Here is a 19410-nt window from a genome sequence, read left to right as displayed (position 1 = left end):
TGGGTTATTTGTTTTCCGGGTGTGGAGTTTGGTGAGCTCTTTATAGATTTTGGATACTAGCCCTTTGTCCGATATGTCATTTGCGAATATCTTTTCCCATTCCGTTGGTTGCCTTTTAGTTTTGTTGGTTGTTTCCTTTGCTGTGCAGAAGCTTTTTATCTTCATAAGGTCCCAGTAATTCACTTTTGCTTTTAATTCCCTTGCCTTTGGGGATGTGTCGAGTAAGAGATTGCTACGGCTGAGGTCAGAGACGTTTTTTCCTGCTTTCTCCTCTAAGGTTTTGATGGTTTCCTGTCTCACATTCAGGTCCTTTGTCCATTTTGAGTTTATTTTTGTGAATGGTGTGAGAAAGTGGTCTAGTTTCAACCTTCTGCATGTTGCTGTCCAGTTCTCCCAGCACCATTTGTTAAAGAGGCTGTCTTTTTTCCATTGGATGTTCTTTCCTGCTTGGTCAAAGATGAGTTGGCCATACGTTTGTGGGTCTAGTTTTGGGGTTTCTATTCTATTCCATTGGTCTATGTGTCTGTTTTTGTGCCAATACCATGCTGTCTTGATGATTACAGCTTTGTAGTAGAGGCTAAAGTCTGGGATTGTGATGCCTCTTGCTTTGGTCTTCTTCTTCAAAATTCCTTTGGCTATTCGGGGCCTTTTGTGGTTCCATATGAATTTTAGGATTGCTTGTTCTAGTTTCGAGAAGAATGCTGGTGCAATTTTGATTGGGATTGCATTGAATGTGTAGATAGCTTTGGGTAGTATTGACATTTTGACAATATTTATTTTTCCAATCCATGAGCAGGGAATGTCTTTCCATTTCTTTAAATCTTCTTCAATTACCTTCATAAGCTTTCTATAGTTTTCAGCATACAGATCCTTTACATCTTTGGTTAGATTTATTCCTAGGTACTTTATGCTTCTTGGTGCAATTGTGAATGGGATCAGTTTCTTTATTTGTCTTTCTGTTGCTTCATTGTTAGTGTATAAGAATGCAACTGATTTCTGTACATTGATTTTGTATCCTGCGACTTTGCTGAATTCATGTATCAGTTCTAGCAGACTTTTGGTGGAGTCTATCGGATTTTCCATGTATAGTATCATGTCATCTGCAAAAAGCGAAAGCTTGACTTCATCTTTGCCAATTTTGATGCCTTTGATTTCCTTCAATTTATCTATTTTTATTGTTGTTTGTGCTTTTGGTGTCATTTAAGAAACTGTTGCATAATCCAAATCATGAACAGTTATGCCTCTGTTTTCTTTTAAGTGTTTTGTAGTTTTAGCTCTTATATTTAGATCTATGGTCATTTTCAGTTATTTTGTGTTTCTAGTGTGAGGTAGGGGTCCATATTTATTCTTTTGAGTGTGCAGATCCAGTTTTCCTCACACTTTTTTTTGAAAATATTATTCTTCATTTAATTGTCTTGGCACTTCTATGAAAAATCAGTTGAGCATATATGTAAGACTTTATTTCTGGACTCTTCAGTTTTGTTCTCTTGATCTCTATGTGTAACCATATGCCTATAACACATTATCTTGATCACTGTAGCTTTGTAGTAAATTTTGAAATTTGGAATTGTGAGTGCTCCAACTTTTTATTTTTCAAGATTGTTTGGCTATTCTTTGCATTTCCGTAATTTTAAGGTCATCTTGTCAACTTCTGCAAAAAGCCAACCTGGATGTTAATAAGTATGGCATTGAATCTGTTAGTTTGTGGAGTATTGTCATTTCAAAAATGTTGAGTCTTCTGAACCATGAACATTGGATGTCTTTTCATTTATTTAATTCTTCTGTAATTTCTTTCAATAGTGTTTTATAATTTTTAGTTTTCAAGTCTTGTATTTTTTTAAATGTGCTTCTACGTGTTTTTTAAATACTATGCTAAATGGAATTTCTTCTTTATTTCATTTTTGTATTCATTTTTCTTGTTAGATTTTTGTATATTTATCCCTATCTTGCAAATTTTGCTGAACTCATTTATTAGTTCTAATAGTTATTTTGTAGGTACCTTAAGATTTTTCTCTCTATAACAGCACATTGTCTGCAGATAAAAATTGTTTTACTTTTCCCTTTCCAATCTCATGCCTTTTTTTTCTTGCCTAATTGCCCTAGCAAAATGAATGTCAGATAGACAAGGTGAGAGGTCTACATCTTTATCTTGTTCCTAATCTTGGGGGTATAGAAGTTTCACCATTAAACATGTTAGCTGTAGTATGTAGTTTTTAAAAAGGACTTTTAAAGCTCATGTATCCACCTTCTTTCTTTCAAGCTGTTTACCATACATTTTGGTATAACATACTGGTTAGTTAGACATAGGAGAAGGCAAATTCTCTGAAAGAGTAAGTATAGTATCTTGTGAAATACTAAGAGCTCCTATCCCAATTGGAGGAAGTCAGGAAATAATTTCTGGAGGAAGTAGCTGAAACCTTAAAGATAAATGGAATTGACTGTCAAACGGGAAGAGTATTCTGAGTGATAGAAATATCAAGGCAAGTGAAGGCATGGACTGCCTAAGAAATATAATTTTGTTTTCTAGAGGGTAGACTTTGAGTAGATGGTGCTATGATCATGGTGCCTAGATGAGCAGGGCTAGATTACGAAAAGTCCACATGGGGCTGGTTTACACGTTTAAACTTTTTTTTTTTTTTTAATTTTTTTTTTCAACGTTTATTTATTTTTGGGACAGAGAGAGACAGAGCATGAACGGGGGAGGGGCAGAGAGAGAGGGAGACACAGAATCGGAAACAGGCTCCAGGCTCTGAGCCATCAGCCCAGAGCCTGACGCGGGGCTCGAACTCACGGACCGCGAGATCGTGACCTGGCTGAAGTCGGACGCTTAACCGACTGCGCCACCCAGGCGCCCCACGTTTAAACTTTTAAGAAGAAATTTTAAAAAGAGAAAATGAAATCAGATTTTGCACTGTAGAAAAATTACAGTTGCAGTTTTGGCTAGAGACCAGAAAACCAGTTAGAGGACTATTAGAGTAACTCAGAGAAAAATGATGGTGCATTGGATGAGGTAGTGACAGTAGAAATGAAGGTAAGTAGAAGGGTTCTAAAGGGGTTTAGGAGGTAGAATTGAGTGTTAAGAGGATTGATAATTCTAGGATGATTCCTAGATTTTTGTTCAGAGCAAATGAGTGAATGATGTTCTTTACTGATTTGGGGAATACACGTTAAATAGTTTGAGAAAGGGTAATGAGTTTTGTTTTGGACATACTGACTAAGAAAACTGAGTGGGTTTTTCCATAGGTAGTTGTATTTGAAGTTCACAGTATGCATTTAGAAATGGCACACAGAACTCACCTTACTCTACTCTCCAAGAATACCTCAGATCCTTCTCTGCCTTCCCTCTTCCCTCTCTCTTTCCTTTCAGTCCCTCACCCCAAAACAGTAAGTTCACAGATGTTACTGATGCAGTAGTAATGTGTGTTGTAAGAGTATTACCATTAGCTTCTCATCCTTCACTTACTTTTCACCTAGGTGCTGACTTTAGAGAGACTTCTTTTACAAAAGTAACATCACGTTACCACATTTGTTTACATTTTAGTGTCTTAAAAACTTTTCTACATGATCCTCTGGTGGAATGGAGTAAACCAGTGAAAGGGCATTCCAAAGCACCACTGAATGAAACCGGGGAAGTTGTCAATGAAAAGGTTAGTAGAAGGTGTAGCTTGATATGAGCTGACATTGTGTGTCTCTATAAATGAGAATTGATTCTAAATGCTATCAGTGACTGACCATTGAATACTCTGAGCTCTAGTTCTTGTTTAACTATAGATAGCTCACAATAATGAGATATAGTGGGAAAAAACTTGGAACACAGATTACCTGAACTTACAAAGCTTTAATGTGTAGTAATTCACTCTGTACTAATATTAGTTGAAGTCTCAGAGTTTGCAGATAATAATTTTTAATAAGTGAGAATAGATTAAGGATTATTATTGTAATAACGTCATTCTGACTTTTGCATTTTGATATTTTTTGTTATTGAGAGAAATGTGTACCATTCCAAGTAGCTTAGAAGTCCCATTTACTCATAGTAACATAATCTAAATATTAGGCTTTTAGAGTATTGTGGCTATTATTATTCATTCACATATTTAAGTCCTAACATTTTCAGGGTCGATTTTAAATTATTATTTTTCTAGAACTGTAATGTAGAAGAAATTCCCTGGTATTTTACATAGTCCAGAAACATGTCCATATCAGTTGATGTTAGATTAATGTTGCAAGCCTTTGTGGTACCTGGCTGGCTCAGTTGGTAGAGTATGCAACTCTTGATCTCAGGGTTGTGAATTCAAGGCCCACCTTGGGTGCAGAGATTACTTTAAAAAGAAATAAAGTCATAACTAACATTGCAAGCTTCAAAATCAGTATCTCATGTAGTATTTGTTTCATTTCTTTTGTCTTTGATTTTACAAAAAGGGTAATGATCCATAAAAGGATATAAACATTTGTTAAATAACAGAAAAGTAGTAATTTCAAGTGATCAACATCCATGTGTTATTGGGGTCTTAGCTCTTACGATTTTTAATTTCTTCTTATAGGCCAAGACCCATGTTCTTGACATCGAGCAGCGACTGCAAGGTGTAATCAAGACCCGAAATAGAGTGACAGGGCTGCCGTTATCTATTGAAGGACATGTGCATTACCTTATACAAGAAGCTACTGATGAAAACTTACTATGCCAGATGTACCTTGGTTGGACTCCATATATGTGAAATGAAATTACTTCAAAGAATATGTTAATTATCTAAAATTAATGCATTTGGTATTAATCTGTGATTATATCTATTCAGTTCTAAAGTACAACATAATTAAGTTTCTTTATGTTCTCAGAGCAACTGGTATTAACTCCCTTATTGTTAATAATATTTAAAATAATATATGTTGTTATTAAGAAATAAACTTTGTTTTAAAAAAAATTTTAATGTTTCTGAAGGAGTGTGAGTGGGGTAGGAGCAGAGAGAGAGAAAACTGCTTTCTTAATATATGTTCATTATAACTGGAGAAATGTAACATCTTAGGTTTTTATGCTCTAAAAAGATGTATTTAAACAAGCCAGTCTCATTGCATTTTACAACTCTGATTTTAAGTACTAGCTAGCATAAGGATTCATTTGAGTGGTGCCTGACTGGCATGTGATCCTTGATCTCAGGGTTGTGAGTTGGAGCCCCATGTTAGGTGTGGAGATTACTTAAAAAAAAATAAATAAAACTTTAAAAAATGTTTTTTAAAAAGCATTCATTTGAACAAAAAAAAAATTATTGAATACTATGGACAAAGCACTATGCTAGATTTATGCACCAAGCTACCTCCCCTGCCTCTAGGAACTGACTGTCCAGTCTAGTGAAACATATAAACATAAAGCACACATCAAGTTCACTTAATAAGACTCTTTTTTTTTGTATGGTTGAAAACGTAATAGGAAAAAAAGAGTAGGACTATGAAAACTAATGTAATTTTAAAGATGCTGCCATACTGAGAGTTTACCAGAATACAGAATCTAGTGGTCTTAGAAGACAGTTAAAATTTCGTTAATATTTTAAAATTAAAGATATTTTAATGTTAATTTTTTGTAAATTTTCTTTCAGGAGATTTAAAATAATTCACAATACTTAAAAGTAATGAGGTTATTACATTCAAATGGAAAATTCACCATAACAGAATTTTACTTAATTTCGCTTGATAGAATTATGCTCCACTATACAGTTTAGAGTGTGATGGGGGAAAAACACGATAAACCAGGAGACATGAATGTGAAAATAAGTATATATAATTACCTTTGGGGGCCTAACGGTGAGTTGAGGAAGCTGGCTGGGGGTTAGGAGAGGAGTTAGGAAATTTTTTCAAATAATTCGGAAAAAAGGCGTTTTTAAAAGAGACTTTGTTATAGAGTTACATTTCTCAAAGGAAAAAACCTCTCCCTCGCCAAACAAAACTAAACCAATTTCTCAGAGAAACGCTTCACCGTCGCCAAACAACCAAATCACCAGATCTTCCCAAATCAGTGTTGAAAAATGCTGAGATTAGTAATCCCAGGACACAAGCAATCAGGACAAAAATCAGTGTTCCAAAAATCTTCCAGCAGGCTCGTGAGGTTTTCACAGCACTTCCACGTCCATTTATAAAGCACAGTTCCATCAACCGGCATTTCCAGAGCAAAGTTTCACGCACCAAAACGCCGCCTTGCTCTTGAACGTAACCACCGCCGTTCGGCGGCGGCTAGGATTAGAGCCCCGCCCCGGGGATGCGGCCTCGAATCGGCCGCTCTAGGCCCGGCGAGCGCTCTCTATGGTCGGGCGAGCGGTGTGTTGTCATCGGCGGAGCGACGGCCGGAGGCTGCGGCGTAGGCCCCGGCGGGGCGTTTGGTTTCGGTTTGGCCCTAATTGGAATTAGTATTGACGGTCGAGATGGGAGTCCCCAAGTTTTACCGATGGATCTCGGAGCGGTATCCCTGCCTCAGTGAAGTGGTGAAAGAGCATCAGGTGGGTGAGCGAGGGGGCAGCGGCTCAGAAGGCCCAGAACCCGGGGCCCCGCGGCCCTCTCCACCCTGGGACTGGGCTCCCCAGCCTCCTCTTTCTGCTCGTCGTCTGCGGGATGAGCGGCAAAGAGAGGGGAAGAGAAGGTTTGAGGATATCCTGATGCTCTGAATGCGGCGAAGATGCAGGTTTCGTTTCTCTGGGCAGAGTCACGGGGATCGCGGCAGTTGTGACACTGACAGCTTTGCTGCCGGGCAGGGCCTTCCGCGATTCCGAAATTAAATCCTGGGGAGGAACGCTGTAGTGAATTCTTTCCTTTCCTGCTCAAGGAGCTGCGTCTTCCCTTACAGAGACAGCAAAGCCCGAGCGGGTGTCCTGAGTACCTCCCAACCCCCCACCCCAAAGCAACAGACCCACGTACCAACGATAATAACTTCCTCCGCAGTTGAGTCACCTTGTTTACTTTCCTTTATCAGGACCTGCATCCCACCCCACCCCCAACGCCTAGACGCTTTGACCTGGCTGATGGTTCATATTTATGATACCTTTTGTTACTCTTTTTCGATCATCCCAAAGGCCGTACGAATCCCGAGTTCCAAAAGAAACAAAATACACTTGGACCGGCAGCGGCAGTTAATTGGAGGCTTCACTGTGCGAGTGTGCGTGTGTGTGTGCGCGCGTGTGAGAGAGAGAGGAGAAAAAGAAATGGATTGCTAGAGCACTGATAGTAGTAATAGTAGTGTCTGGTTTATAATCCGGCATGTAATAATATCCCAGTGCGACGTTTTTTGTGTAGATTCCAGAAGTGTTTATATAGTGGAACTGTGAAAAGAAATAGCAAGCAGTTATCTGTTAGGCTTTGGGTGATGTATTCGTGTTTATCACATTTAATGATTTGGGTAGATTTCTTGTCCATTTTATATTTTACAGGAAAAAAGTTTTGATATTTGTATAGCTAATTGAATCAGTAATGATGGATAACATTGTGTTAATAGTGGGGGGAAATAATCCAGCCCAAACCATCATGCTGTTTATTAAATTATGGGTTAATCTTTTTACAAGTACTATAAGCATAAAGATAGGCTTAAACTTCCAGAAGGGATTCTTTGTTGTTGGATTCGAGTCAGTTTTGGTATATGAAGAAAAACTTAAAGAATTCCAAAACAGTAGTTTATCTTTCATTTATTTGAAACATGGATTGAGTGAGATTTAGGGAGACATTTCTTTCCAGAGAAGAGGGTTAAAAAGGGTTACTAAGTACATTGCTGAAATGGAGACAACCAGCTTTGGCTTTTCCTGGGTCATTCATTCAACAAACAGCTGAGTGCCTGCCGTGCATCAGTCACTTTATCTCCGAAGTGAAGAAATGTGATTGTTATTCAGATTGGCTTAATAACACAATTTGTTCAATAGTATTTTTACTCTGTACTCTTTGGTACAGAATTTGGTTTGATGAAACTGTCTTTGATTATTAACATCTTGAGGAATTTTTTTTTTTTTTTTTTACTGAAGAACAAAAAATAATCTCTTAAAGGCAATTTTATGATAGATTTAAAAAGGCTTAAAACTTGGCTTATCAAAGTACTGTCTTTCACAGATGTTTGATTTGTGTAGTTAACAACAACAACAACAAAAAGAGCAAATGTTCTAAAGAATTACCAGCTACTCTCTTAAGCTGTATTTAAAAGATGGTAAGACTAAGTAAGTCAGTGATTCAAAAGCTAGTCCTGGGAGGAAGGGGTTGGGAAGAGGAATAGGTTGTGGGAAGATGGTGGTGGTGATGATAACAGCATAGTTTTTGGTCTCTCTGAATCCACACATAAAAACAAATGAAGTAGGTAGCAAAGTTTGAAATCTACGGAACATTTATGACAAAACCACATAACATCGTATCCCTGTGAACCCAAATATAAGTAGGTGAGGACAAAATACCAATAGTTTCTAGCCCCAGTTGGTGTTGGCATCCCTGCAAGAGAAAAAAGGAAGTAATGAGGCAACAGCTGATGGACCTGAGAACAGGAGAACTGCAGAATATTCACTAAAAGACTGTGTAGGCCAATTACATAGGAGTATTTGTAACTAAGGGGTTTTAAAGGATAGGACTATTTGGCCTCCTGTGAATTCTCGCAACTGACTTGCCAAGGCATCATTCTGAGGCAAATACAGTAAAAGAGAAAACAGATATGCCCCCCTATACAAGAGCAGACACTTTAAAATGGAAATGTCAGCTTGTGTTTCCTTCTGTGCAATTTGTAGCAAATGCATAGAAGCTTGGCTTTAAAATTGCAGGCTCTAGCATAACAATGTGCATGCACTTAACACTACTGAACTGTGCGCTTAAAAATGGTTAAGATGGGGGCGCCTAGGTGGCGCAGTTGGTTAGGCATTTGACCCTTGATTTTGGCTCAGGTCATGATCTCATGGTTCCTGAGTTCAGGCCCCACTTTGGGCTCTGTACCGACAGTCCAGAGCCTGCTTGGGAGTGTCTCTCTCTCTCTCTCTCTCTCTCTCTCTCTCTCTCTCTCTCTCTCTCTCTGCCCTCCCCCACTTGCACGCACTCTGTCTCTCTCAAAATAAGTAAACTTAAAAAAAATGGTTAAGATGGCAAATTTTATGTTACGTATATTTTACCACAGTTTTAAAAATTGAAGGCACTAGAGTATGCATTATGAACAGGAACAAGGGAACCAAAATTGTTGAGTGGGTGGAACTTTACATATTAAAGTGCCTTAGTATGTGAACAGATAATACAGTATGTCTGTGGTATTAAAATTCCATTGGAAGATATTGATTAAGGAAAAACAAGTATTAAGAACTACCTGGAAGAAGAGCAATAATGAAAGAAAGATTAAGAAACACTGCTCTCATGCAGTTCAGCTTGGTTTAAAATTTAGCTCCAACATTTCACTAGCTATGGGTGAGTGACTCAGTCTTCTTGTGACTCAGTTTTCTCAACTACAAAATGGAGACAATACTACTAGGATTGCTATGATTACGTATGTGAATGCACATACAGTTGATTCTTGAAACTGGGATTGAGAGCACCGGCCCCCTCCAAGCCCCCACACAGTCGAAAATCCAAGTATAACTTTGACTCCCTCCAAAATTAACTACTAATAGCCTACTGTTCACTGGAAGCCTTACTAATAACATAAACAGTCAATTAACACATATTTTGTATGTTAAATGTATTATATACTGTATTCTTACAATAAAATAAGCTAGAGAAAAGAAAATGTTAAGAAAATCATAAGGAAAATACATTTACAGTACTGTACTGTATTTATTGAAAAAAGTCCACATATAAGTAGACCTGTTAAATTCAAACGCATGTTGTTCAAGGGTTAACTGTAAAGCATTTAAATCTGTCTAGTACATGGCAAGTGCTTAACAGATCTTAGCTATTACAATAGCACTGTACTAGATTGTAATCACAAAGAGAACTGCATATGTTCCAAGAGTTTATAATCTTGTTTGTATGACCTTTGTTTTGTAAGGGTTAAGCTTTCATTATATATATGTTCCTCATTACAACTTCATCTTTTGTGGTACATAATAGATCTTAAGTAAGTTTATTGAGTGAATGAACTTATTAACTCTAGCATATTATATAACCTATAAAGAATACATAGTATATAAAAACATTGCATATTAAAATATATGTTGTATATTTAGTACGTTTTAAAACCTGCATATTAAAAAATGAAGCAACAAAATCTTGGGATTGTTTAAGATAAATAGGATTAAAGAACTGAGAAAAAAGAATTGCTAACAGCTCTTTTGAAAAGTAAATTTTATATTGTCTTTATGAAAAAGGCATTTTGTAGCAGCGCTAAACAGGATACAAAGTTATACTAACAAAAAGAAACTACTGTTTTGAGAATAGTAGATACTAAAATGTGAATACTTAACCACAATTTAAAGCAGTGTGAATGAAGTGAGTGTTGGGGTGCCTGGGTGGCTCATTCAGTTCCACTCAGGTCATTGATGCCAGGGTCAATGCCACGATCAAGCCCTATGTTGGGCTCCGGGCTGAACATGGAGCCTGCTTACGATTCTCTCTCTCTCTCTCTCTCTCTCTCTCTCTCTCTCTCCCCTCTCCTCTCCCTCTCTCTCCCTCTCCCTCCCCCTGCCCCTCTCCCCAACTCACACTTTCTTTCTGTCTCTCTCTAAAATTAAAAAAAAAAAAGTGAGTGTTACACATGTGCTGTCACGTTCAATAAAGGCAGAGCTTCATTTTTTGATTATTAAATATTTTTTATTTGCTACTCTGTGTCAGGCAGTGTGCCAAGAGTTCTAAACATGACCAAATGCTTAAGTATGTCTGTCCTTTCCTGCTAGCAGGACATTACATTAAGCATTCAACAAGAATGTATAGCGCATGTAAATGTATGTGCCTGGCATTCTTGTATGCATTGGGAACACAAAAATAAGATATGACATAGAGAAAGAAGCATCGTTTCCCCTTAGGTAAGTAGGGGAAAGCTTTCAGACAAAGATATTTACTTATGCTGGATTGGAGCACCTGTGTGGCTTAGTTGGTTAAGCTTCCGACTTCAGCTCAGATCATGATCTCGCAGTTCGTGGGTTCGAGCCCCTTGTCAGGCTCTGTACTAACAGCTCAGAGCCTGGAGCCTGCTTCAGATTCCGTGTCTCCCTCTCTCACTACCCCTTCCCCTGCTCATGCTCTGTCTCTGTCTCTCAAAAATAAATGTTAAAAAAAAATTTTTTTTAAGATGCCTGAGCTGGATCTTGAAAGTTGAGTCAAAATTGGGGCGCCTGGGTGGCGCAGTCGGTTAAGCGTCCGACTTCAGCCAGGTCACGATCTCGCGGTCCGTGAGTTCGAGCCCCGCGTCGGGCTCTGGGCTGATGGCTCAGAGCCTGGAGCCTGTTTCTGATTCTGTGTCTCCCTCTCTCTCTGCCCCTCCCCCGTTCATGCTCTGTCTCTCTCTGTCCCAAAATAAATAAACGTTGAAAAAAAAAAAAAAAAAAAAAGAAAGTTGAGTCAAAATCTACAAGAGCAGCAGAAGAAAGAGCAAAAGGAAAGAAAAGTGTTTCAGGAAGTAGGAGCAGCATCTGTAACATCACAGGGGTTTTAAACAGCCCAGTACATTTAGGGCTTTCTAAGGAATGTACTGTGTGTAGTTAGCTTGTGGAATATATATGGAAACAGGAAAGAATATGGAATTGGTGGGAGAGAGAACAGCCAAATTATACAGAACCTTTTGTGGCATTAAAGGTTTAAGGTATCATGTGGGTTTAAGTAAGGAAGCAACATGATCAGATTATGTTTTGGAAAAATGGCCACGCTGTGATGAGAGAAAAAACTAAGCAAGCAGTCCAGTTGGAAAACTGAGTGCTTGAACTAAGGCAGGCAATCTGGGGATGGAGAAAATGATGCGATTGCCCAAGACAACGGGAATGATTAGGAGGGCAAGATGATAGGAACATTTCGGAAGTTAAATTTAAAAAACAAAACCTCTATTAATTAGATACAAGGGTGAGGAGAGGTGAAAGTAGAAGATAACCTCAGAACTGCTAATTTACAGATGTAACAACTCAGTATTATGTCTTTTTCCCCCAAGTTTTATTTAAATTCCTGTTAGTTAACATACTGTGCAGTATTAGTTTCAGGTGTAAAAATTACTTCCATACAACACCTGGTGCTCATCACAAGTGCACTCCTTAATCCCCATCACCTGTTTCACACATTCCCCCCCCCCCCCCACCTACCTCCCCTCTGGTAACCCTTAATTTGTTCTCTATAGTTAAGAGTCTTTTTCTTGGATTTCTCTCTGTCTCTCTGTCTCTGTCTCTCTCTCTCTCCCCCTCCCTCCATCCCTCCCTCTTCTAGTATTATGTATTTCTGAAGGAGCAAAATTCTATTGCATGTTGTCATTTTCTTCACTGCGAATTAGCCAGTGATTACTCAATCGTTATGTATTTTTTTTTTTTTACTAATCTGAAACCTAAGAGAATTTTTAAAATTTCTTTTCTAAAAGGACGATTACAGGTTTTTTTGCAGATTATAAAGGTTGTGCCCATTATGTAAATATAATACAGAAAGATGTAAAAGCTGTTACATCGTCCAAAGGAAAATAAAAAACAACTGAAGGGCACCTAGGTGGCTCAGTCAGTTGAGCGTCTCACTCTTGATTTCAGCTCGGGTCAAAGCCCTGGGGTCGTGGGATCGAGTCTCACATTGAGCTGAGCGTGGAGCTTGCTTGGGATTCTCTCTCTCTCTCTCTCTCTCTCTCTCTCTCTCCCTCCCTCCCTCCCTCTCTCCCTCTCTCCCCTCCTTCTCTCCCTCTCCCCCTCCCCCCTCCTTCTCTCCCTCTCCCCCCTCCCCCACTTGTGCAATCCCATCATCTAAGGTTAAATATCAGTAACATCTTGTTTCTATATACTCCTAACCTTTATATGCAGATACACATGTAGATAAATATTTTCTATAAATAGAATAATGTACCTGCTGTTTTATAGCCTACTTTTATCATTTGACCATCTGTATTATACATACTAATGTCAAATATGAATCTGTATCATAATTTATAATTGCTGTGTCATATTCCATTGTGTGGATGGACGTACCATCATCAATTTCCTGTTATTAGGTGTTTTAATTTCTTTTTTTATCTTTTCCAAACAGTACTTTCATTAATATTCTTATGCTTACATTTTTGTGCATATTTTTTATTATTTCTCAGAATAAATTTCCAGTAGTAGAAATCCTGGGTCAAAGATGTATATGCTTCAAATTTTGATATATATTTTTGTATTAGTTGCACTAATTTATATTCCCATCTAGACTACTGGATGTAAATGCCACTTCTCTCTCTCTTTTCTAGCCCTTTGATTTTCTTCTTCTGTAAAATGGGGAATCTAAATATTTCTCTTTTATTATATCGTAATTTAGTGAGATAATGAATGTAAATATTTGGCCCAACTTTTGGCACCTAATAATAAGTGCTTAATAAATGCCAGGTATTGGGGCGCCTGGGTGGCACAGTCGGTTAAGCATCCGACTTCAGCCAGGTCACGATCTCGCGGTCTGGGAGTTCGAGCCCCGCGTCAGGCTCTGGGCTGATGGCTCGGAGCCTGGAGCCTGTTTCCGATTCTGTGTCTCCCTCTCTCTCTGCCCCTCCCCCGTTCATGCTCTGTCTCTCTGTCCCAAAAATAAATAAACGTTGAATAAATGCCAGGTATTAACTTTTATAACATGAAATATCCATTTCCCCACAACCTGCCAATAACTGGGTAACGTCATTCTTTCTAATCTTTGCTAACATGATCGGAAAAATGACATATGTTTTTTAATGTTTATTTTTGAGAGACAAAAAGACAGAGCATGAGCAGGGGAGGGGCAGAGAGAGACAGAGACACGGAATCTGAAGCAGGCGCCAGTCTCTGGGCTGTCAGCATAGAGCCCGACGCAGGACTCAAACCCACAGACTATGAGTTCATGACCTGAGCTGAAGTCCGACACTCAACTAACCCAGGCACCCCAGAAAAATGATACATTATTTTAATTTGAAATTTTGGGATGTTAAACAATTTTTCATGTGTTTATCACACTTTAGTGTCTCTTATTTTTTGAATTGCTGTGCATTTTCCATGCTTTTAAAATTTGCTCTTTTTCTTATTTACATTTGAGAAATTTTTGTATATTGGGAATGTGGACCTTATCCTGATTGATAAGCATTTCCCTGCATTTTGTCATTTTCAGTTGATCTTGTTTATGGCACTTTTTTTTTTAACCTTATAGAGGTAAAAATACATTTTTAGATTGCCAACTTAACCATTTGGTTTATGATATCTGGCTTTCTCCACCCTAAAATTACCAAAATTTTTGTATATAGTTTTTTTACTTATATTTCTCACATTAAAATTTGTAATCCTTCTGTAATTTATTCTGTTATAAGATGAAATACATCTTATATTTCCAACTGTTTTATTTCCAAATTGTTAGTTAGGTGCCCCATCCCTTTCTTTCACTGGTTTAAGATGCCTCTTATATACTACATTTCTGTATACACTTGGACTGCTTCTAAACTATTTGGTTCAATCAAACCTTCATAATTCTTAATATATAAAGCAGATTTCCTTCATTACTTTTTAATGTTTATTTTTGAGAGAGAGAGACAGAGTACGAGCAGGGGAGGGGCAGAGAGAGAGAGACACAGAATCTGAAGCAGGCTCCAGGCCCTGAGCTGTCAGCATAGAGTCCGATGTGGGGCTCAAACCCTCGAACCGTGAGATCATGACCTGGGCCAAAGTCGGACACTTAACTGACTGAGCCACCCAGGCACCCCTCCTTCATTACTTTTTAATATTCTTCCTTGCTTGTTTATTCTCCTAAGGAAAGTGGAATCACTTTGTAAAGTACCCCCACCCTCTCAAAAAAATCACCTTGAGATTTTGATCCAGGTTTTCAAATTTCTTGAAGCAAACAGTAAATCTTGAATGTACTTTTATTTTATTTTACTTTATTTTATTTTATTTCTTTCTATAATTTATTTATTTTTATAGTTTACATCTAACTTAGCACATGGAGCAGCAACGATTTGAGGAGTAGATTCCTTAAGCTCCTTGCCCATTTAGCCCATCCCCCCCTCCCACAACCCCTCCAGCAACGCTCTATTTGTTCTCCATATTTAAGAGCCTCTTATGTTTTATCCCCCTCCCTGTTTTTATATTTTTTGCTTCCCTTCCCTTGTTCATCTGTTTTGTCTCATAAAGTCCTCATATGAGTGAAGTCATATGATTTTTGTCTTTCTCTGACTGAGAAATTTCGCTTAGCATAATACCCTCTAGTTCCATCCATGTAGTTGCAAATGACAAGATTTCATTCTTTTTAATTGCCGAGTAATACTCCATTGTGTGTATGCATATATATATATATATATATATATATATATATATATATATACACTTAGATATCCATAGTTGGTTATAGTAATGATTTCTATCATTTTTCTGTTTTTTAGATTCCTGAATTTGACAACTTGTACCTGGACATGAATGGAATCATACATCAATGTTCCCATCCTAATGATGATGATGTTCACTTCAGAATTTCAGACGATAAAATCTTTACTGATATTTTTCACTACTTGGAGGTGTTGTTTCGCATCATTAAACCTAGGAAAGTGTTCTTTATGGCTGTTGATGGTGTGGCTCCTCGAGCAAAGATGAACCAGCAGCGTGGGAGGCGTTTTAGGTAAAGCATTTGTGGTTTATTTGAGAATACTCTTTAGATTAATAAAATGTATTATTTTAAAGATAATTGGCTTAATGCAGTGCATCTTCTTTTCATGTTTCTTTTCTGCCTAAATTCCCCCAGAAATGGAAATAACTGATTATGTCACATTATATCAGTCAAGTAAACAAATTAGTAACTGAAGTGAAGTGTCATTCTCAAAGCTGTGTTGGGCTGTGTAAAGTTACTATTGTTTTCATTCGTAAATTTTTAAACTTCTCCTTGATAATAGTGGTACAATTGACCCTTGAACAATGCAGTAGTCAGGGGCACCAATCCCCGCACATATAAAATGTGCATATAACTTGATTCTCCCAGAACTTAACTACTAATAGTCTGTTATTAACTGGAAGCCTTAGCAATAACTTAAGCAATAAACACATATTTTGTATGTTATATGTATTATATACTGTATTCTTACAATAAAGTAAGCTTAGAGAAAAGAAAATGTTATTAGAAAAATCATAAGGAAGAGAAAATAGATTTACAGTACTGAACCATATTTACTGAAAAAAAATCAGTCGGGGCACCTGGATGGCTCAGTTGGTTAAGCATCTGATTTCGGCTCAGGGCATGATATAACCGTTCGTGAATTCAAGCCCTACGTTGGGCTCTCTGCTGTCAGCATGGAGCCTGCCTCAGATCCTCTGTCTCCGTCTTTCTTCCCCTCCCTACCTCACTCATGTGCACTTTCTCTCTCTCTCTCTCTCTCTCTCTCTCTCTCTCTCTCTCAAAAATAGACATTAAAAAAAAAATCTGTATACAAGTGGACCCACAGAGTTCAAACCTGTGTTGTTCAAGGGTCAACTGTAGTAGAGAAAACTCCACTAGTAGTCTGTCCTGAACCAGAGAACTACAAAGTGAAATGAGAGATTGTTCTAATGGAAACATCGTTGACAATTTAATTCAACAAACATTTGTTAAATGCCTAGACTGTGGGCTAGATGCTGACTCTGATTGAGCATTGGTCCAAATTGGTTAGAAAGGCAAGTGAGACTAGAAAATGATTGGTGGAATATGAGAAGAGAGCTGAGTTAGGACATTTGAGGTACTATCTGCCCCAGTGTGTGAGGTGGACAGTAGGAAAAGTAAAAATGAGAAGAGGTACATAGAGTTTTAAAGTCAAAATCCTGGACATGTGAAATAGTTTTTAAAAACAATGAGATCATGTTGTGTCCTTATTTACGAGTAGGATAAGTAAAGTTAAGAGGGATGTTAGAATTGATGGAAAGAAACCCTGAGTTCTGTGTGTTTGATGGGTTGTTAGCATAATGAATCCTTTCATTACAACAGCAGGTAACGGAGTGGAAAGGGCACCTGTGAATAAAATATGGAAATGATCAAGGAAGGTGGGAGTGCACCTTGGAGAAGGCTAGCAGTGAGAATGGGAAAAGGATGGAAAAAAATACTGATTTAAATATCAAAAGAGGAAAGATCTTGAAGATACTGGAACACCTGTGAAATTTCTTTTTTTAATGTTTACTTATTTATTTTGAGAGAGAGAGAGAGACAGCATGGTGCATGTGGGATGGGGAGGGGCAGAGAGAAGGAAAGAGAATCCTGAGCAAGCTCAGTGCCGACAGCACAAACCGTGAGATCCTGACCCAAGCCAAAATCAAAAGTCTAGACGCTTAACTGAATGAGCCACCCAGGCACCCACTGTGAAATCTTTTTTTTTTAAGTTTATTTACTTATTTTCAGAGAGAGACAGAGAGAGAGAGAGAGAGGCAGAGAATCCCAAGCAGGCTCTGCTGTCAGTGCAGAGCCCGACACAGGGCTCGAACCCTTGAACCATGAGATCATGACCCAAGCCGAAACCAAGAGTCGGACACTCAACCAACTGAGCCACCCAGGCGCCCTATCTGTGAGATCTTTAAAGACAAGTACCATTTCTTGGTAAATTTAGAGTCTCAGGTACCAACCTAGACTTACTTAATTTGAATCTCTAAAAATTGGGCCCTGGAAACCATTTTTACCAGATTCCCCTGGTATTTGTTAAACTAATTTGGGGGAGCTATTGGACTAGAAGATCTAGTATTGAGAAAGGATTATATAAGCCGACTGTGTCAGTCATTGTTCAGTTGCAGAAATAGAAACCTGGCTATTTTAAGCAGAAGGGGATATAATGCAAAGAATTAGGTGCTTATAAAAACCATTTTAAGAGCCAAAAGGATGGGAATTTAGGTGAGCCTTCAAGAGTGACTTCAGAACAGCACTATAGAAGTGAACCCACAGTGGCACTATTACTACAGCATTCAGGAAGGTGAGGAGTTCACAGGCCCCCACCAGAAGAGGTGGTTCCAGGAATGTATTCCTTTATCTGTGATCCAGGGATTAAGAAGGTACTACCTGAACTATTGGCTCCAAAAATAAATCACTTTAGTTGTAATTCAGCAATCAGGAAGCCACCACTGTATCTGTTAGCTCCAGAGCCCCAGTGTATCTGGTAGATCTGCCCTGCCCCTTGCTTCTCAGCACCTATGAAACTACTGAATATTGGGAACTCTTCTATTATTGATAAAATACACATATCCTATAAACCCAGTGCCTCAACAATCATATACACTTCAGCACACAACACTTCCACTCTCCAAATCTTTTATGGAGGTATCTGACTGACGGAATCTAAGTTATATCCTTCACCTAGCTGCAAGGAAGCCTCAGAATTTAACTCTTTAGCTTTCTAACCTCTCCCCTATCAGAAGACAAACTAGGAGAATGAAATGGATGTTGAGGGCCAATCCACCATAGCCATCGAAAGCATTTACTAAATATTGTGCTGACACAATATTGAGTGACATTGAATCCTCCAGTCAGCTTTTTCTCATTTTCCACAGAGACTATATTCTCCATTCATAATCTTTTAATTACTTATAATCTTTCTGCATCTCTTACTCATTTTAAAATCTGCTGCTGTCTGGCTTTCATCCCTACCACTAAAACTCCCTTACAAGATTACGAATAGACTTTGTGTGGCTAGAATTCTCTCTGTATATTACTTCATTTATTTATAGTTTTTAACAATGTTGACCATTCTTTCTTTCTTGAACTTCCTTTCCTTGACCTTTATGTAACCACACTCTCTCTGACTGCACCTTCTTGATGTCCCTGTTATCTTCTCTTCCTCTGCCTTTTTCTTAAATACTGATTTTTCTTAAGGTCCTGTCCTTGGTCCTGAGTGATCCTATCCAGTGGTTTTAAATACCGTGTCTATACTGATGACTCCCAGATTTATCTTCTTGGTGGATATCTCTCTCTACAACTCCTGTATATCCAAATGTCTCCTAACTATCTCCTTTTAGATACCATAGATACATTTCAGGCTTAACATGTTCAGAACTGAACTCCCATTTCAAAACTGCCTTCCTTCTGTTTTCTATTGCAGTGAATAATAACACCATGCAAATAGCTGCTCAACCAGAAAGTCTCAAGAGCAATTTGGACGACTTCTTCCTCATTCTCTATACCTACCTCCTGTTTATCCATTCTCTTAAATTTGTCATATATATTTCCTTCTTTTCATCTTTACTTCTACTGTCTCAGCCTAGGCTACCGTAATCTTCCACCTGGATTGCTTCAATAGTCTTTCCTTGTCCCTGTCCCATACATTCTCTATATTGCAGCCACATTAAACATTAGGGCTGTTAACTTTTCTGTCTCCCCACTAGAGTGTAA

General features: G+C 38.2%; 2 protein-coding genes across 9 annotated transcripts in view; both read left to right on the top strand.

The window, feature by feature from the left end:
• The window catches only part of ATR (ATR serine/threonine kinase), a 104648-nt gene extending 99795 nt beyond the window's left edge, over positions 1-4853 (top strand). For both annotated transcript variants that reach the window (XM_047874592.1, XM_047874593.1), the window contains 2 exons: positions 3542-3647; positions 4542-4853. In XM_047874592.1, coding sequence (XP_047730548.1) covers positions 3542-3647; positions 4542-4715 — 280 coding nt within the window. In that variant the 3' untranslated portion in view covers positions 4716-4853. The remainder of the gene's footprint in view (positions 1-3541; positions 3648-4541) is intronic.
• A 1487-nt stretch (positions 4854-6340) lies between these two features.
• XRN1 (5'-3' exoribonuclease 1) overlaps positions 6341-19410 on the top strand; it is a 120914-nt gene continuing 107844 nt past the window's right edge. For all 7 annotated transcript variants that reach the window (XR_007155582.1, XR_007155583.1, XR_007155584.1 and 4 more), the window contains exons 1-2: positions 6341-6482; positions 15464-15696. Coding sequence is in view for 4 of the 7 variants with exons in the window: in XM_047874718.1 (XP_047730674.1) it covers positions 6408-6482; positions 15464-15696 (308 nt within the window). In the remaining 3 variants the exon portion in view is untranslated. The remainder of the gene's footprint in view (positions 6483-15463; positions 15697-19410) is intronic.

Source organism: Prionailurus viverrinus, chromosome C2 (assembly GCF_022837055.1).
Source record: "Prionailurus viverrinus isolate Anna chromosome C2, UM_Priviv_1.0, whole genome shotgun sequence".
Classification (NCBI taxonomy): Eukaryota; Metazoa; Chordata; class Mammalia; order Carnivora; family Felidae; genus Prionailurus; species Prionailurus viverrinus.
Note: the sequence above shows the minus strand (reverse complement) of the source record. Positions and strands in the feature narration are given on the sequence as shown.